General features: G+C 41.9%; 1 protein-coding gene across 4 annotated transcripts; it reads right to left on the bottom strand.

Moving 5' to 3' along the window:
- Positions 1-347: 347 nt before the first annotated feature.
- Positions 348-15,369, bottom strand: rnf44 (ring finger protein 44). Of its 4 annotated transcripts, none has more exons than XM_076041614.1 (11): positions 15,046-15,369; positions 9,339-9,531; positions 8,343-8,568; positions 7,936-8,103; positions 7,374-7,547; positions 7,087-7,248; positions 5,848-5,963; positions 5,590-5,677; positions 4,938-5,059; positions 4,743-4,842; positions 348-4,450 (listed from the first exon to the last, which is right to left on the bottom strand). In XM_076041614.1, the coding sequence occupies exons 2-11, from the start codon at positions 9,443-9,445 to the stop codon at positions 4,388-4,390; spliced, it is 1,326 nt and encodes a 441-aa protein (XP_075897729.1). In that variant the 5' UTR covers positions 9,446-9,531; positions 15,046-15,369; the 3' UTR covers positions 348-4,387. The 4 variants fall into 4 exon arrangements, with proteins under 4 accessions (XP_075897729.1, XP_075897728.1, XP_075897732.1 ...); XM_076041613.1 differs by lacking the exon at positions 15,046-15,369 and adding an exon at positions 12,165-12,650; XM_076041617.1 differs by lacking the exon at positions 15,046-15,369 and adding an exon at positions 12,165-12,642 and having other exon boundaries at positions 7,087-7,131.
- Positions 15,370-19,394: the final 4,025 nt, after the last annotated feature.

Raw genomic sequence — 19,394 nt, 5'->3', positions numbered from 1 at the left:
AAATAAAGACATAGACTTTAAATAAAGTAGTTCATATTTAAATTATTTAATTACTTGTTCATGCATTTATTTCCACTTACGATTGTTTTAACGATGGATTAATTTAATTCGGGCACCTTTGGGTCTGCGTAGGATGGCAGAAGCTTGTGAAGCTCGTCTGGCATTGACAATTTTTGGTTTTTAAAATTCAAGAAATGTGAGAAAGAAAAACTAATTCTCAACTGCATTTTGCAAGATTTAAAAGGGATCCGACAGCTTAGCAAGAGTGAATTTTTCTCAAGCGGTGTCGGCTAAGCGAAGTCTTTCACGGCAGATGATATTTCAAGTCAAGCAAGCACAGGGAGGAGTGATATTGGTATACATCATACATTTATTAGTGAACAACCCTTTCAAATCAGCCACAACAATTAAAAAAAAATATGATTGCACTACTTGATAAAGCAACTAGCAACTTTCATTTAAAAAAAGTACAAATCTTAAAAATTTCAAACAGTATACAGATGTATATATAATACACTAACTAGTTATGTTAAATGCTACAAACAATACGATTCCAATGGAATGAAAAATTATAACATTGATAAGAACCATTTTTCCTATATATAATATATATTAGTTGTTTTCTTCCCCTCCCCACCCTCCCCAATACAAACATGGAAAAAATGAGGTAACTGTAAATGTGCAAGTACCAAAGCAAAAATATCTGCCTCACACAGAACACATGCCCCTGGCTCTGTTGGCGGGTGGGTAGTCTGGTGTTCAGGCAAGGACCCCTAGAGGCCAGGGAGAGTAAGAACAGTAAACCACGATCCCACCACAGCAAAAGTCATTGGTAAACAATAAATGGCGTCTACGGAGCAATCAATCACAAATCCTAAATAAATTTTAGCTGCTTATTGGAACACCTTTTTTTTTTTTTGCACCACACAAGCTGTGAGATTTTTTTCATAACTCTTAACAGAAAGACTACAAGACTCTATTCTTAGTTGTCGTTAAAAGTTACCTCTTGAACTACGCCTTAATGGGAGGTTCTCTTTTCATTAATCAGGATAAGCTGGATATTGTCAATTAAATAGTTACTCAAAAAATTATAGTGTTAACAAGAACATGGATAAAGTTACCTATATGTGAGCAATACATTTTAATATACTGATACACTGAGAGCAAGAGCCTGTTAGGCAGGTACACACTGAAATAAGTATGACAACACTGCTTGTTATTCTTTTTTTTTTTTTTTTTTAAAAATCCCTTAAACTATATTGATTTTTCACTGACATTGTTTAGGGGTATTAGTATAACATGCTTTAAGAATACATGGATTCATGACAAACTATTGCATTCACGCAAGTGAGATTTTCCCATACCTAAAAGCAGAACATCTAGCACCTTTTCACTATGGCTTTTGGATAGACTACAGTAGTTTTCAGAGCATGTCATTTTTCAGTCGTTAGGGCAAAAAACAGTAACACGATGTATGTAAGAAGTTCTGGAATTTCAAGACCAGTACGTGTTTTTTTTTTTTTCTTCTCGCTCGCTTTCTCTCTTTTCGTCCTATAAAATGAAGTTAGCGCAATAAAATCTTGTAGTCATTCAGTTCTATTACAAATGTGTGCAGTACAATGCATGGCAGTTATCAGCTGAGCGTTAACGTCCAAACCCGCCAACCCGCCCTCCCTCCCCGAACACAAAGCCAACTAGAGCTAAAAATCAGTTGGGATCTGGTTTGACAAGCATGCATACTGTGCACCGTTTAAATAGGTCCCCGTCAGACGTTTGAGAGATCCTCCACTATGACACACTTTTGTTTTGCTGTGTTGTTTTTTTGCTGCTGCTTTTTTTTTTTTCTCTTCGCAAGTCATGCAAACATCTCTGACGTAGATTAGGGGGTGGGGGGGTTGGAGGGGGAGTGAGTTAGGTAGAATAAGGTGCGCCGAGGCACGTTTGGAGAGATGGGATCACAACCGCTATGTTGAAACACACGTGGTCTGAGTAAAACAACGAGTCAAATAGTATTTAGATAATACACCTGTAATGAGTTGCAGTGTACATTGCCTCTTTTCAGTGAATACTTATAACATATTTACTGATGTTTTTTTTTTTTCTTCTTGCATGCCTGTCTTTAAATGATGTCATATCTACCCGACAAAACAGAATATTGTTATTGATTACATTAAAATTATTTTTACGGTCTGAGGAAAAAAAAAAACGACCAAACATAAATCAGATATACCCTTTAGATGGCATCCTTTCCATTCGAAATAGACTGTTCTCCCTTATTTTTATATACCGAGAGGCCCTGAGTGTTTTTTTTTTTTTCAAACTTACAATATATGCCAGCGAATAGATATGTACACATAGGATTATTCTCAAAGCTGTGGGTTTAACTCATTAAATGGCTTTTTTTTCTCTCTCGAGGGTGGCACACACGTCGAAAACTCACATTCACTTAAGAAACAAACGTAAAGGAAAAAAAAAAAAAGGCAAAGACTCCTTTACACGTAAAAGCAAAGGTTAAGACTGCCTGTTAGTGCTAAGCGGGGCAGTTAAGAGAGTGAACGTAAAAGCACAAAGTCCATCCGTCGCTTCTGTTGCCTCTCGCCCCGGCTGCGTTTTCTTTTTTGTCAATGTGATCACAAGCAGGGGACTTTGAGTCCAACAGTGTTTCTACACTACTGAGCACTCTGGCTTTACACCTCCGCCGTCCGCATCGCTGAGGGATACAGACAGACAGGCGTATCGGGGGAGTGTCACCAGTGACCTCAACAAGTGTTTTTTTTCTTTCCTCTCTCTCTCTCTCGCTCTCTTTTTTAAACATTCTTTTGTCTTCAAAACGTTAATCTAAAAGCAGTCAGACCAGTCACGCTGAAGCTGTACATACAGATGCTCTTTACTACACCATGGCCTAAAACAATGACCTGACCAAGTCACCAGAATGTAACACATACCATAAACATAATAAACATTGTTAGTGCTCCGACTGTTTCCTTCAAAGTATTGTCTTTAGAGGATAAAACCAATAAATAAACATTCGTTTTCTTTCAAAAAGGAAAAAAAAGAGAAAAAAAAAGGACAAACTTTTACAACAAGTGAACATGACAAAAAGTAGTTTTCAGGGTTATTAATAGGTTTGTGCTTGTCAAGGTCATTAGAAGGCAGATCTGAACTATTGAACAGTATAGGCTATAGATGTATATTGGGTGTGGCTCACAAACAAATAAATAAAAAGCCCAGTCTTCCAGAAAAAGGGGAAGAGAGTGCATTTAAAACAAGCCACTCAACACATATTGCTTTCTGCACAAGGCCTTCAGAGCTCTGCGGCATCAGCACAGCCTTCAAATGAGAAGCCCCTCCCCCCGGTCAAACACACTGAGGGTGGAACCTCCACCTCCGACTCCTCCTTCCCCTCGTCGCGCTCTCTGAATAAGCAAGCAGGTCTCTTTTTTTTCTTTTTTTTTTAGTAAGCTTCTTTGTATCTTTTTTTCCCTCTTTTCTTAAAATTTGATAATTTTGGCGGCGATGGTTAATAAAAATATTGCTAATCTGAATTAACAGTTCATGCAAAAAAACTCCTAGCATGCTGCCCTGTATCCAGTGGTTACACAATGCATTGGCTCTGTGAACAGGACAAGCACACACACGCACACACACGCGCACGCACACTTGCTGGAGGAGGGGGGTGGTGGTGGTGGTAGGGGTGGAGGTGAAGGTGGAGGAGGGAAGGTGTAGTAGCACTTGTGCGGTCGCGTCGGAGAGGTGCGGCCTGCCAGCGCGGCCGCGTCTTGTCGGCCGTCGCCCCGCGGCTGTGAGTCCGGTTTCCTGCAGTCCGGAGGGCACCCCGAACCCGAACCCCACCCCACCCAGCGGGCTGCACGCACAGCTATTCAATCTTTCACACCCACACACACACACACACACACACACACACAGGCAGACCTCCTCCCCACCGCCGCCGCCGCCAACAACGTCCCGTCCCGCTAATTGCACAAGGTATCCAGCTAACCATCATCGCCACCGCACAGGCTGCCGCCCCACCACTGCAGCGCTCCCATAATTCATGAACACTGCGGCCAAATCTACTGATTAAAACAAACAAAACAAAAAAACTAAAGAAAAATAATAATCCTAAAAATGAAACCCTGTAAACAAAAGCAGCAAATAAATGCATTGCAGGGAAAAAATCTTTGGAATAGGCAGTGGGTTTCATGAGACTTGGACGATGAAGCACAGCAGAGGTACGACGGGCTCCAGAGCACATCCTGGATTGCTTATTATTCAGGTGGGGGTGGGGGGAGCAGGAGAGGTGGGCGTGGGGGGGGGGGAGCTATACTGGGAGTGACTCGGCCGTGCGCAGCTTTTCCAGTTCAGCACTAAGAGACAGAGACAGTTTTCACTGCACTTCCCGGTGTACGTCCGAGGCGTCGGCCCGGCAGATGGGACACGTGCGATTTGTCTGCGGAGTCAAGAAGACGAGAGGCCTTTTCCTTTAGCGCCGCGGTTTCAACAACAATCACACTTGGCTTTATTAGAAAAACTAGAAGAACTAAAAAATTCAAAACTTTAAAACTGTGACAGTGCCACAGTTGTAACACATTAAATGAAGTTACTGTATTTGCTGGCTGTATTATTATCAAATTAAATTACCGCTTTAAGAAAAAGTATTTTTTAATCAACGCTACATAACTTCATCTTGTCTTACTCGCCGTGGGGAAAAAAACCAAAACAAGTTTCTTTGTTCAACTCACCTTTAGCCATTTATCCACACACTTTGCATGGAATTCGTGGTTACAAGGTAAAACCCGAAGTAGCTGCCTGCACTCAAAGTCACTGAAGCATACAACACACCTGAGGGAGAAGGACAGCGTTGTTGGGATATGAGTGCTTCTGCCGTCATTGAGACTTGGTGTGCTGTGGGAAGCTGAGGGTGAGGGGAGACTCACAGCGTTTGTTCAGAAAGATGATTCTCTGAGTTGAATCTGTAGGACGGAAGTTGCTCTATGTCGGCTTTAGTGAGTCCTCGTGGTTTGGCTTCTCCCAGCCTCTCTGCCAGGTTGAGTAACGCCTGCGTGGAAAGAGACAGGGAGACACTCTGTGTCACATGGACACTCGCATGGACGCCAAGAGATCAACTAATACCGACTGGTGCGAGCAACTGTTTCTAGTCTGATGTAAACAAATCTCTTTTTTGTCATGTGATTGGTGAAATAACTGCATCATTTTTTGCCTGCAATGTTCATTTTTGCATATAAACCTGTGCTCACATTAGAACATTATTTCTGTCACCATCATGGAGAGAAGTCTAAGATGTGATTGACAAGTTGGTAGGACACCAAAGTAAGGCAGTTTTTGAGTTGCTGTAAGAACATTAAGAATAATGTAAAATTAAGTAATTAGTTATAGTTCATTTTAGCTTTGGATTTCAATCTATTTTCTTGTAATATTAATCATTAATAAATGAATAAAAATATTAAATTGCAAATTAAAGTGAAAGTGTGTGAAGAGGAAATACGCACTTGGAAAAACAAACCCTGAATGCATATGAATGCTTTCCTTTGTGCACGATGAAGAGCATTTTTTTCCTTTCGCACCCACCTCATAGTTTTCCATCTCCACATCATCCACATCCAGGTCGAGGCTGATGGCCGGGCCCACTGCTGTTGGAGGCACAGGAAGCACTGACCTGCACGGGCGATGGACGGGTAAGAGAAAAAAAACTTTTTTTCTTCCCCCCCATTGTTTCCATCTTGAGAGAGCATTAACGCAGAGCGTAATGTCGATATAAATAACAGTGTGACTCCATCTACATCTACACTCCATAACAAGCTGGGCGCTTTCACGGCAGCCACTCACAGGAAGTCAGGGAGGAAACCCGGGTAGTAGGATGGAGGTGGCGGGGGAGGGGGGAGCGGCTGCTGCAGCCTGTATCTCTGTCCGCTGACTCGCCGTGGCAGCATGTGGGGGTATGGCTGAGCGAGAGAGAGAGGGAGAGAGGGAGGAAACAAAACACAAAAACAAACACGTCTGGTAAATAAATCAAATTCCTAACAAAAGTCTGCCACTGAATGTGTAATATTTTTCCCCAATATTTCATATATTTTAATGCGCTAAGATTTTATGGTTGAGCTAAGATTTTAATGAAAAAAAGCACATAAATAAAAAAGTGTGGCCTTGTTGATATAATGAGATCTGTTAATAAATGCATCACCTCAGATATTTCTATTCACATTTCTCTGAAATGAGCCTAAACCTAGATTGGACGAGAGTCTGACTCATTATTGCAGCTTACTTTGAAAGGCCTGATGCAGTTTCCATTCTATTGGTATCAACTCCACACTTCACTGCAATCCACTTCAGGCATCGCAAGACTTCTTCACTTTTAACTGCTACGACTGGGCAAACATTCCTGCCCCGGATGATGATCAGATGACACTGTAACTGATGTATTCCTCACAATGCTGCCATACCTCAGAGGAACACATGTCTCTCTTCTAAACTACAGCTCCGCTGAAAGGACCACTTGTTGTCTGTGCTTTAGACCTTTTGGAGCCTCAAAACGAGAGCACTTCTTGTCATGCTTCCATAGGAAAGCAACAACTTGCATCATAATGTTTACAATTAGTCCGGCTGTGAAACTACAGATAACATGTAAAAAAAAATGTATCCAAAGATTGAGAATGAGCTTTGTGATTTTGAACGGTTTAACTGGCATAGAAAGTTTTCCTTTTTTTTTTAATCTGATTTAAATGATGAGCTGTTGTATCTGAAAGTGTTGAACTTTCATTTCCACAATGGACTGTTTAATTTGCTAACAAAAACCTGTCCAGGAAGCTCTAATTACCTTTAATGCTCAAGCTGCAGTGGATACAGACTACTGCTTTGGTGCACCTCAACAATGTAATGAGCCCAGACTGCTGCTGTAGGTGAGCAGTATAAGTTATTTAAAGAGGTGGTTTCTGTCACATTTCAGTATGAAATTGGATTAAATAAAACAAACAATGGCATGATACACATGCTAGATAATCCTCAGCATATCATTATTGTGAAACTAATTCTAACTGTGAGATGGAGGTGCGTCAGCAGCTCACTTACCACTCCAAAGGGAAGCTCTGGATGCAGAGGCTCTTGAGGAAGATACTGTAAGGGCAGAGAAGGAGGCAGCGCTGGTGGGTGATGAGAGGGAGGATAGGAGAAGGTCCCTAATAGGTGCTGGTCCCCTCTTAGGTCAACTTCATTTTCTACCCTCTGTAGAGGCTAACGGGGTCAATGTGTCCAAAAGTTATTGTTATTGTCAGACGGGTCCGTATGCAAGAGAATGATCGACCTAAGTGCACTGTGTTCTACTCATATTGGAAACCAGGACGGTGTGGACAACTCACCATGCGTGGATGCTGAGGCTGTAAAGGGACGAACTGGCTCAAAGGAGTAAGGTGCGGCGGCTGGTGGGGGGTCACGGATGGGGCTGGATGCAATACAAAATGTTCGCTGGAGATCAGGGGTGGAAAGGCTTGATAAGACACTGGCATATGCTGCATGGTGCATGCCTGTATGAGCTGAGGAGACAAAGGGGAGAGAGAGAGAGACAAGAGAGGACGTAAACGTGAAGAACGCTTTTTCATTGATCGTTTCTGTCACTCGCCAAACACAACACCAAAAGCTTCTGGCTGGACAAAGCAAATAGAAGCGATGCGTTGCATAAAACCACAGCACTGACAGTGTTTGCACCACGGCACACTAACTCTGTTTCCAAAATAAAGTGAACATGTGACACGGTCTTGATTGATGCCTCTAGCTGAGTTCATAACACTGACAACAAATCCTAGGGCAGCCACAGAAGCAGCAGCTTGTTCGCTAAGTCATGAACAGTGACTGATTGCATGGCTGGTATGGTGCGCTACACAGATGCCACTGACATTTGGGGCTCTTCCTTTTCAAACTCACAGGAGGAGGAAGGCAGCAGAGCAGAGAGAGCTGTCCGCTGAACATTACCGAGCATGCTGGGAGCTGCTGAGTGTTGCACCCGGGGAGGGGCTGACCGGTGTGGATGGGAAACCCGTGGGTCGTCACCGTCGTAACAGTGTACGAGATGGGAACCGATCCCTGGTGCATCTTTTAAAGAAAGAAGCGGGAAAAAGGAGGGGGGGGGGAGAGAGCGAGAGAGAGAGAGAGAGAGAGAGGTTGGTTGACTGCACAATCTGGCTACGACACAGAGGAATCGACGTGACTCAGCAAAAACATGTTATCATCTCCTCAAATTACACCTCTGCATTGCTGAGGAATGTCTCTCGTTAGAAACAAGACGGACAATCCGCTCAAATGAGAGAAAGACGTTCTCATCCCTCCTTTACCTGGTCGTGTAGATCCACCATGATGGGGCTCTGCTGGGGCAGGTGAGCAGCAGTGGGGTGAAGCATGCGTGATGCTGTGCTGGTGTGGGTGTACTGTCTGGACTCATCTAAAGCAACCTGTTGGTGATGTTGGGAGAAAAGCAGGTGATGGAAGTTCTCATCGTGGACAAGGGAACTGAGCAGCACAGGTCTGTCTCGTCTCCCCCAGTGGTGTCTCTCCGGTGGACTGAAACCAGAGCGCAGAGAAAAGGAGAAGTCAGTAACGCCGTGTGCATGGAGGTGAGGCGTTTACAGGTTTTATTTTGAAATGTTGTTTGTCTGTATCCGTATCAGCTGGTTGTGTTGCATTCCAACAAAGAGGCATTAAGTCAATAATAATAATAAATAAATACTAATAATACATTTTTCAAGCTATTTTGAAGGCTAAACTTTCAAGGCAAATACACGTTTCTCCTTCAAATCACTCTGCTTGTTGTAACTGCAACTTAAACGGATTTACAGACAGAAAAAAAGGTAATTGATAAACGTTTTATTAAATAAGTCCACCCACGGTTCTCTTTTCACAGGTAAAAACATAATTCACTCATCGCTGCATCTTAAAATCATGATAATGATTTAAATTGCTCTGTGAGACTTGTACTTTTTGGGCCAAACTGTTCATTTTGAAAATAATTCACAACGACAAAGTAAGAAACATGAAGGAAGACAAACCAATTTAAAACCTGTTTCAATATGAACCAAGAGACATTTGAGTAAAACTTACAAAAACACCCCATATTTAAATAACAGAATAAAAAGTTTCACAAATTTTACAAAAAGTAAATTTAATGTGGCTGCAGTCTGAAGAACCCCCCCAAAAAAGGACATTCTATGGTGATGCAGTCACCTCAGATATCTTCACACAGCATTTTGCACTACCATGCTATCTATATCAATGTAAACCTACATTAATTTACCCTTGAACAGACAAAGCCAGCAATCAGTGTTGAGCTGTACCTTCTCCTGAGATGCACTGCGGTGCTGCAGGGTTCTCCAAGGAACCTCCTTGGGTTTAAGGGGGCTGTTGGTGGCAGCCTATTTACTGCTATTTCCCATGGTCGCATTGGTGACGTCGTGCAAACGAGTCACACTCTGGGAAAGGAAACCGTACGGTGGAGGCACTTGTATGTTGCCTCTGATTGTCGTAACCCTGCAAAAAACACAAACACAATTTCACAAAGTGGTGACTTGGTGTCAGCGCTTAGTTCTCAGTTCCTTAGTTCTACAGAATGTAAGCCTATGGGCTGATGGGCTACACTGAAACAATAAAGCAGTGTGGCAGTTTGGAATACACACTTTAAAGGAAAGTGACAGTTATGTTTAAAGAGTAACATTAACTGACATAACGGGCAGAACTGGCAGATGAAGCCCGAGGCTGCAGCCCGAAGAGGTTGTTGCACAAAATATACAGCAACAAAAAAACAAGTATACCTTTATTCTAAAGTAATTTTTGTGTGCACAAGGTTTGTTATTCCATCGCCAAGGACACCAAGTCAACTCAGTCACACACAAAAAAAGCCATTTTGCAACAATTTGTGTATGTGAAACGCAGCCTTGTTTCCCTGACGCAGTATCAATCCAGATCTTAACTGCCATTATAGAACATGTTGAAAAACACTACCTGTTTGCATGGAATCCATTTAGCAACGCTGCATAAACCAGATTTCTGGCAAATTAACGCATTGCATTGAATACATTTCATTGCTTTGTTTTGCATGCTTACATACGTTAAGATTGTAGTTGGGATATTATGTCAGAGTGTGCGTGTGTCTGTGTGGCCTGGCGGGAGTGCTGAGTGGCACGCTGGGCGTCTGAGCCACACGCCCAATCCCTCCGCGCGCAATAATTGAGGGGATGCAAGACAGGTGTGCGGCGATGGCCAGCAGACAGGAAGGGGGCGGCTCAGCGTAAAGACGGGCGCTGGTGCAACGTCAACTGACAGAACCGGATCGGGAAGCCAGGACGGTGAGGCCGGACCGAGCGGAGAGAGGATGGGAAGGACCTCCAAGAGTTAGAACAGCCAGTGAAGAACGCCAACACACAGCTAAATCTCTCTTGCACAATCCCAACTTTGAAACATTTACTTTGTTTTGCAGCTGTTGTGGCTTTTGTTGTTTCTAATATCAGTTTTTATGATTGCACTTTGAAATGTTTTGAAATTGTGTTTAGATTGCATGTCGTTGAATTAAAAAGCAGCCACACGTTGGTTGGTGAGTGGGGTGAAGAGCGGAAGGGACTGCTGATCTGGGCTCGTTCCCTTCTTTGAGCTCAACTAGGACGCGACTAAATAAGTGGATTTGCTGGACTGCGAGTCGAACTCGTGTCAGTTCTGATGGATCTTTGGACACCGCACACTGCAGGAATAATAGAGAGGACTCTGCTGGAACTCCTTTAGTTTTCAGAGTAAGAACTTGCATTTTCAATACATGGCAAACTTCCATTTCAGATAGAGGCCTTATGTGTTTAAAGTGCATAACATTCTCTCTCATGCACAACGGTCTAATGTTAATCATTATTTCTGCTATTTCGTAAATTTGTTATTTTTATCTCCTGTAAATATTATATATACAGTATTATTATATTATTTAGTATCGTTAGCTGTTCTTTTTTATATTGCTGTTTTTTTTAAGCGCCAACGACACCAAAGCAAATTCTTTGTAAGTGTTAAAAGTCCTTGGCAATAAACGTGTTTCTGATTCTCATTCCGATTCTCGTAATTACAAAACAGTTTTTACTCGTGGCTGTGGTCTGTCGTGCCGTTTGGGTCAGTAGGAAAACTCCCCAGTAGACAGTAAAAATAGACTTTTTCCAAGCCGTCCTCACAGGCGTGACAATAACAACTGAATTCTACTACAGAGTGTAAAAAGCAAAGAAAGAAGAAAAAAAAAAAAGTGTATTTCAGGGATTTAGCGTTTGACTGATTATGTAGTCCGCTACAGGTGCCTCATTAGACTGTGACCAACCAACATCGAGTCTTAAAACAAGCAACAGTCAACAAAGTAAAGTATATAAATACTTCACCAAAAACAAAAACAAACAAGAGGCGTCATTTTAACACAATTGTAAAATACAGCCAGCTCAAGAAAGACGTGTTGAATAGGTTGCAGCCGTGTGCATGGGGCCGCAGCAAACAAAGTCGCCGTGGCCTGGCTGAACAAAAACACGGAAAGCCATGTGCTCGTCAAACAAAGCAACAACAAAAGAGACGCGGCGAGCAAGCGGGAGTCTGGGCTACCAGCTCACCGAGGAGGGCGATTGTGCTGCTACCGTCTCTTATGACTGTACACAACAACGAATCCCCCAGTATTAGAGAAGACGACTAATACCGCCGTTGTCGTAATTCTTAAAGATTGTCGCCGCGAGGGCGAATCCAAACATCCCCTTCCAGTAGCGGCTAACTTTAGCCGAGCAGGGCTAACGCATTGTCCGAGCGTAGCGTTAGTCGCAAGCAAAACATTTAGAAGCGGTTCAATGATAATGATGAAAAATAAATATTTCCCTAGTTGAAGGTTAACACAGTCTCCAAAGACGACACGGTGTACACGCTGGACACATTAAACCCTCCACGCAGAGAGCCACACCAAGAGGACAGGTTTTCCGTTAGCTAACTGTTTCGAGTTGCCAACAACAGAGGCTTCCTGCATCACAGCCGACACTTCCACGAGAGTTTACTTGCTCAGAGTGACAAGGGGGATGTTGCGTCTCCGTCGACTTGCGTCTGCACAATGCCTCATTTAGATGACACCGCCAAACAAGTGAAGAAACACTTTAATTTGTATTTACCTGACTCGCAGTCGTCTGCGTTTCCTTCCTACAGCTTTTTTTTTTTTGACAATGTCCGACAGCTCTGCTATTAGCCTGCTAGCATTAGCAAGCTAACACACGCTTCCAAGTTGCGTCCTGGACATGCGCTGGTCTCACAGAAACGGCAAAATGACTCTCCCCATGAACATCAGTGTTGAGCCGAGCAGCAACCAGCGTCAAACGTTCGCGAACAGCGCATTATCTTCCCGCCGTCTGAGATTATTCCCTGGCGCGAGCATGTTGGTTGACGTGCATTGTTGTGACAAAACCACGCCCCCCTCAGCGGACTAACCAATAGGCGCGCAGCTTTTGCCATAAACAGTCTTCTACCCTCGAATACGGTGTATAGCTGCGCGTCTTCAAAACAACAAGCAGGACATGTTCATTTGCACCTCGTCTCCGAACAATGTTCCCTAGAAACTCCTAAGAAGATTCGATTACGCCTTTAAACCAATTAAATACTCTTCAGAATTCAGAACTCACTCAGAAACCAGACGACAGAGAGGTGTTTGTCCCACTGTTTTTTAGTTGTAATCTTCACTCGTAAAATATTACAATTTGTAAAATTATCTGTAGCCTAGGTAAACATGTTCATAGTTATAGTAAAACAAATATAGGAATAGACCGTTTTAAAGGGGTTCAAATGCTCAAATGCATGTTTTTCAAATATATGGTACACTCATGGGTTAAAAAAAAAATGTTAAAATTGCCTGTGTGTTTTTAAATTTCATTTGTTTTTCAAATTTAATTTTTGGCGAAAGTATGTTAGAATGGTATCGTACGTAATAAAATGACAGTGCGTGGAAGTCCGCCGCCGTGCAGGAAAAGTTTGCGACTAAAACTGGGATTTACGGTAAATTAGTCTGCGAGGACCTTTCAGGGGAGTTACCAATTAAAAGGCCCGAAGTTTCCCCGAACACAACAGTAACTCGTGAAGCCACTCGTTAGCCGAGCGAGTGATTAAGCAGCGGTAGGCGCGAGGCTTGCGGCTGTTAGCTAACCCTATAAGCACTGCCTGGACCTGTTCTGACCCGGATAGAAGGACCACAAGTTCAGAGTTCCTCTGGCTACGTGGAATTCAGCCAAACCCCAAAGCTCTAGCTGTTGGCATATGTGGAGGACAACATACTTATCAGTTCATATTTGTATGCTCCAGTGGGAGTGAAGCGACCACCAACACAGGCCTGCAACTATTTTGATTATACCGTTTTTACTATTTACTTTTCAGCGTATACAGCACTGTGTGGACTCTTGGTTGATTGACATTTGAGTTGATTAAAAAAAAAAAAAAGAAAAAAGAATGCTATCGTTAACTGAAAAACAAAAAGCACACTGGTTATCTCTTTTCCCTCAGATTTCCGCAAGCGAAATAAATGCTTATTCTTTTAAAGTTTGCCTCTGAGTGGGTTTTTATTAGTTTAAAGGTTTAAGTATCTGTGTTTATGCAATTGCGGATAGCAATGTCTTTTAGTATCTTAGTTATGGCTATCTGACTGGACCGAGGTTGCTGAGAAGAAATACCAATTATACTATCCAAAGTGAAGAACTCAGGGCGCCATCTGAATACATTGAAGGTAGACGGGCTACATATCCGTAAATGTAAAAAATGATAATAAATAAGAACAGACATAAGGACAAAGTAAGTTTTTTTTCTTAGCCTTTGGTTGAAGAAGCAGAAAGTGGACTTAAGACTCACGCTATATGACCTGACCCATTCTGAGCAAGTATAATTCTCGGAGACCCCAAACTCCAGGGTAGACAGGGATACCACTGGTATGTGTTCTGTGTATTGATCTCATAATTGTGGAAATCTAATGTTTTTTTTTTTGCCTGTCTTATTGGAAAATACAGGAACACTTACAACATACAAAAACAGGTCTGGCATTTCGATAATTGGGAATGCAGTTACAATTATCATGTCCATATCTCTTAAACAAACCCTGCTTAGCTGGGGGTTTCTCATTTTATTTCAGCCAACACTTGTAAAGGCACAGGATTAGCCAAGGACTATCTTAAAATGTAGACTTGTTTTTGAATTCATACGATTTCACAACATTAAAACGCAACAAACTGACTAGGAGGTTATTCTTCGTCTTACAAATCATTCTGCTATAGTGACTTGGTGTACTAAATCAGTTTGGCATGAAACGACCTGTTAGGGAGTTTGTCTGCAACTACAATATGCACGTGGTATAATTTCTTTTAAAAACAGCAATTCAATTTGTATCAAAGTAAAAACACAGAAAGTATGATAAAAAAGAAAAAAGTGGGGGAAAAAAAGGACATTTTTATCTTAATCATTCAAAAAAAGACTTCCCTGTGGCAACTTGAGGCCACGGTGTCCTACTGTAGACAGCCCAGCTCACCAGTTATGTAATATTGCACTTGCATGATCAAGTGAGAAAATCCTTCATCAGCTAACGGTAACACGCCACAGCAGCATTTCCCCGCTCTTTCTGGCCGCTCGTCGGATGCAGCTGCAAAACACTACATCGATATTGGTGGATATAACCGCCGGGCTCAATCAATTTGATAAGCACTTCATAAATAATGTCTTCACCCGTTTTTTGAACGCTTCGGCGGAAAGCCTTAGCAGCCAGGGTACATATATAATGTTGTGAATGCATTCCTGGCGTCAACACCTGGAGGTAAGCGGGGTGTGCACAGCGGCGGTTGCGGACAACTAAAGAGAAGAAATGTAAACATTACAACATCGCTGTCGGCGGCAGCAAAACAAGGAGGGGCTGGAGGTTGAGGATGACAACCCTAATAACCCGTCGAACCGTCCGCCCTAAAACAAGCACCAGAAACCAGCTGCAAACAGAGACCAAGCGAGAGCAAAGACGAGAGCCGCGGTTACCTGATTGTTAGTATGCAAACATCTGATCCTCGATATTTCCCTGTAATGTTTCACATCTCGTTAGGTTAAGTGCGGCATCCTACGGTCAGCTGTTCCCGTGTGGAACGTTCCGTGGGTTTTACCACACTGTCGTGAGAAGAGGTGCTAGGCGCGAGAGTCTCCAAACAGCCACGGGTTATTCCGGCGTATTGTGCGCATCTCTGCTTTGCTAACCACCGAAGTCTCGTCCTTAATTTCCGTGGGCAGCGCATGGAACGGAATTTTAGTCCCTGGCAGTTGTTTTTAAAAAGCTCGCTTCGTGGTGCACCCCTGATTCTGCTCGTTTCCAGAGCGGAGCGGGCTACGCTGCCATGTTTTACCGTAATAGACGTAAAAGGTGTTCGAGAGTCTGACGTTCTCTGTGTCGGGCCCGAAATAATATTCTTCCCCCCATTTTCTTCCCTTTTTTTCTTTTACATTGTTTATCCACAGTAAATTTTGCATACTGACGGACACGTTTCGTAAATTACAATTCTTCAAAGTAATAAGAATTTTTGACGGTGAAGTCGAAATTCCCAGAAGAGTTGGAACTGTTAGTATTTTCACAAAAAGTGCAGTATGTCGGCAAATAACTGTCCACTAACTTCCACAGAGACGTACGGAAAATCGGAGAGAACAATTGATTAAAGAGATGAGATTATCAAAGCAATATTCTTAGAATAAAGAAGATTGAACAGTTTTTTCTTTGTTAGCGGTAAACATGGGATGAGCTGCGTTTGTGAATATTTTCTTCCTATACGTTTTGACCAAGGGAGGGCGCCAGTATCGCTTTACTCTACATGGATGCCAGACTTGACGGGCATCGCCACACGTTTGAAATCCAATCATCACATGCACTTTGTCTTGGAGAAAAAAAAAAAAGTTGTCATTCAAATGAGTTTACACATTGTTATGAAAAAAATAATTAAACTGCCATTTTCTTTTGTGTGGATTGTGTGTTGAGTTTGTCTGCTCTCCGGTAATCTCTCTGGGTAGTCCAGCTTCCCACACTCCAAACACATGCACATTGTGGTTTTGATATTGTTTTAAATTAGATTTTTCTTTCTGTAGGGCTAAATTTGCGAGGATTGTTGTTTGTTTCTCTGCATTGGTCCTGTGATGAACTGATACAACTGGATGGTCTCCATCCACCGTGTGACCCTGCGTGCAGGCGAAATGATACCGAATGGATGTACTCAGTGAAAGTGGCAATCAAACAGCTCTCTGTTGAAAGTCCCCACATCATATTCATTTCAGATTTTTTTTTTCCAAACATGAATTTCGTGGAGCAATTTTGCTTGGGTGAAAACTATATTTAGCTCACTGTTTACAGGTTCCTGCAAACTAAGAAAAAAACAAAACACAGCTTTTGAAATCACTGATCCTTTTTGGCATACCGTACACGTAATTTGGAGGCAAACAAATCAATGGCTTTGGATGTTGTCACTAACCTGCGAGAACAATTTGTAAGATGTGCAGAGCTCTATGTTTTGGCACCCATCCTCTGAAAAATGAAGCAGGTCAAAGAAAGAGATAGACTTTTCTCATTTTTTGTTCATTGACTGGCAAATCAATAAGTCAATCATCTTTTATTTGTACAGCGCTGAATCACATCCAAAGGTGTCTCAAAGCGCTTTGCACAATCAGAGGAAAAACCAACTGGGCCCCCAGAGCAAGCAAGGTGCGACAGTGGCCAGGAAAAACTGCCCTCTGGGAAGAAACCTAGAACAGATCCAGACTCCAGAGGGCGCTCATCTGCCTATGACCAGTTGGGGTGTTAAGGAAATACAAAAAAAAAAGGGGGGGGGAGAGAGAGAGAGAGAGGGAGAGAGAGAGAGAGAGAGAGAGAGAGAGAGAGAGAGAGAGAGAGAGACATAGCCAGAGTGGCAGACAGGCCAGAGTGAGTCGCAGGGTTAACAACAAGGCTCTCACAATATAGATGTATATATATTGAAATAAATAATTCAAATATAGAAATGCAGAAAGACACACATAAGTATATGAGGTATAACAACATAAACATGTAGATGTATAAAAATAGATGTTGTTGTGTCGTATACATTAAATTATTCTGAAATTTAAATAGGCTTAAATGTTAAGTGGTGGGGTGGTATAGCCGCTATCCATGTAGAATGTGTTTGTCCATGTTTGGGAGGGCAAGACGTCCATAATGGCACATGATCGGCCCCTAAATCAATTCCTAGGTCCCGATCCTGGCGGCAAAGATGAAGCGATGGCACCAAGACTCCCAGGACTTCACTCTCTGGCGTCATGGTCATCACCAGGGACAGGGACACACACAGACTGCGGCAGTATTGTGCAGATAATAGGTAGCTGAGGTGGAAAAGAAAAAGTGATAGAAGCTCCACCTGCACAGAGCACAGATCCCTTTAACGGGAGAGAAAGATCTCCCTCAGTGGTCCAGGCCTATAGCAGCTTAACTGACAGTGAGTTGATTCTAACTGTAAGCTTTATGGAAGAGGAAGGTCTTAAGGGTACTCTTAAACTGAAAATAAATAAGATTTAAACATATGAGAAAATGGAAATTGATTAAAAAAAAAAAAAATGACTTACACGTTTTACTAGTTACTTTTTCGCATTATTTATTAATACATACACATCCTTTCAAATCAAAATTATCATGGGAATGCTACCTCTATCAGGCAATTATTATGTGCAGACTTAGGTACGTAACAAAGGTTGAAAGTACAACCTGTACAAGTGATCATAAGAGGTAGTGTTCATTGGATAATTTCTCTCATGTTGTTTTGAGTGTTGCTAGATGACTCACATTTATTTGTTAAGGAACTTTTTGGTGTTTTTCTTCTTTGTCTCCTTCTTTTAATTAAAATGTTAACTTCCAAATTTGTTTAAAAATTCTGTCTGTATTTTGAGTGTGTGTGTGTGTGTGTGTGTGTGTGTGTGTGTGTGTGTGTGTGTGTGTGTGTGTGTGTGTGCTACCCAAGCCCGTAGTTTGATTCAGATGTTTCATATGAGCTGACTCAACAACACACCCAGTGGTGTTTATGAGTGGATCAAGAATATTGTGCTGATCATAAACCAAAGTCTATTTGGTTGGATTGGGGTTTAGAAACGCATGTATCAAGTGTCTGTGAATGATAGCAGCATAATAATTAGTTTCTTGAACAAGCAATCTAAAGTTTCCATGAGGGAATTGAGAAGATATATCATGACCTAGATGACTGATAACACTCACTGAGATGACAAATGTCATGATGACATTCATCTTCCGTATCCATTTTGGTGTTGCTGTTTTTTTGTCCACCATTTGAACTGTTTCACAGAAACTATTGCCTTTTTATGAATCAACTTGACAAATTAATTTTTCTCTCAGTGAGTCTATGTATTGTTCTTATTATTGAGGGGTTATTGAGGGGTTTTATTTATTTTATTTTTATTTACGTTCATTTTTTACGTTCATTTTTTCACGTTTCAAATCAACTAACCTCCAAGTGCTTGTTTTAGTCTTTTCATATTTTACTTGATGCCATATTGTGTTTCAAACCAATATGTAGCCAAATATTTTTTTTTATTTCTACATTTAATTTTTTATTGTTTCCTTGTTCATGAGCTAACATGATTTTCCTTTCCACTCATTCAGACAAAAAAGTTGCTTCAAGTTATAATTTATTTATCTACTATATTTCCTAATGCCAAAATCAGTGTAATCAAGTTAAAACAATAGTAATAATAATAATAATAATCATACATTGTCAAAGTGTGCCTTTATTTAAGACTGGGAACCAGCAGAGTTGTACGTCTGGCATTCTCACTCAGAGAAAGCAAAAGGCCGGATGGGCGTTTTGTTTTGAGCCAACATGTGTTATTGTGAAAGGAACAGAGACAAGACATTGCCTTGTATGATGCCCCATAATTGGACTGGCATGCAGGGGGATGGTCTTTGGGAAGAGCTCATTAGTGAGGTGCTGGTCCACTGACTGGCTCTGACCAGGCTCATGGTCACGTTGGGCGACTGTTGACGAGCTCACCTCAAACAATCGGGTAGTTGTGCACCTTCTTAGTTCTGGATGATTGTGAACTAGAATAGGACAATTCCGTGCGTTACTAAAGGCAGCCAATGATGGGGAGAGAAGATGTGTCTTAGCAGTTAGTTTGTTAGGCACCTGAACAAACAACAAGTTGACATTTTTGGTCTTTCAAAGCTATTCCAGGTAACTTCAGTCCAGCCCTCTGACTGGTTAGTGAAGGACCACATGTGCACTTGGAGAAGCTGTCATGGTGTCATATTTCTGGTATGGGTTAATCATTAATGTTTTTTATGAGTATGCTGCATAATCATCCCAAGGCAA

The sequence above is a fragment of the Nelusetta ayraudi genome, unplaced genomic scaffold, assembly GCF_046127955.1.
Source record: "Nelusetta ayraudi isolate G7.1 ecotype Tasmania unplaced genomic scaffold, CSIRO-AGI_Nayr_v1 ptg000068l, whole genome shotgun sequence".
NCBI lineage: Eukaryota > Metazoa > Chordata > Actinopteri > Tetraodontiformes > Monacanthidae > Nelusetta > Nelusetta ayraudi.
This window is presented reverse-complemented; position numbering and strand designations above follow the sequence as displayed.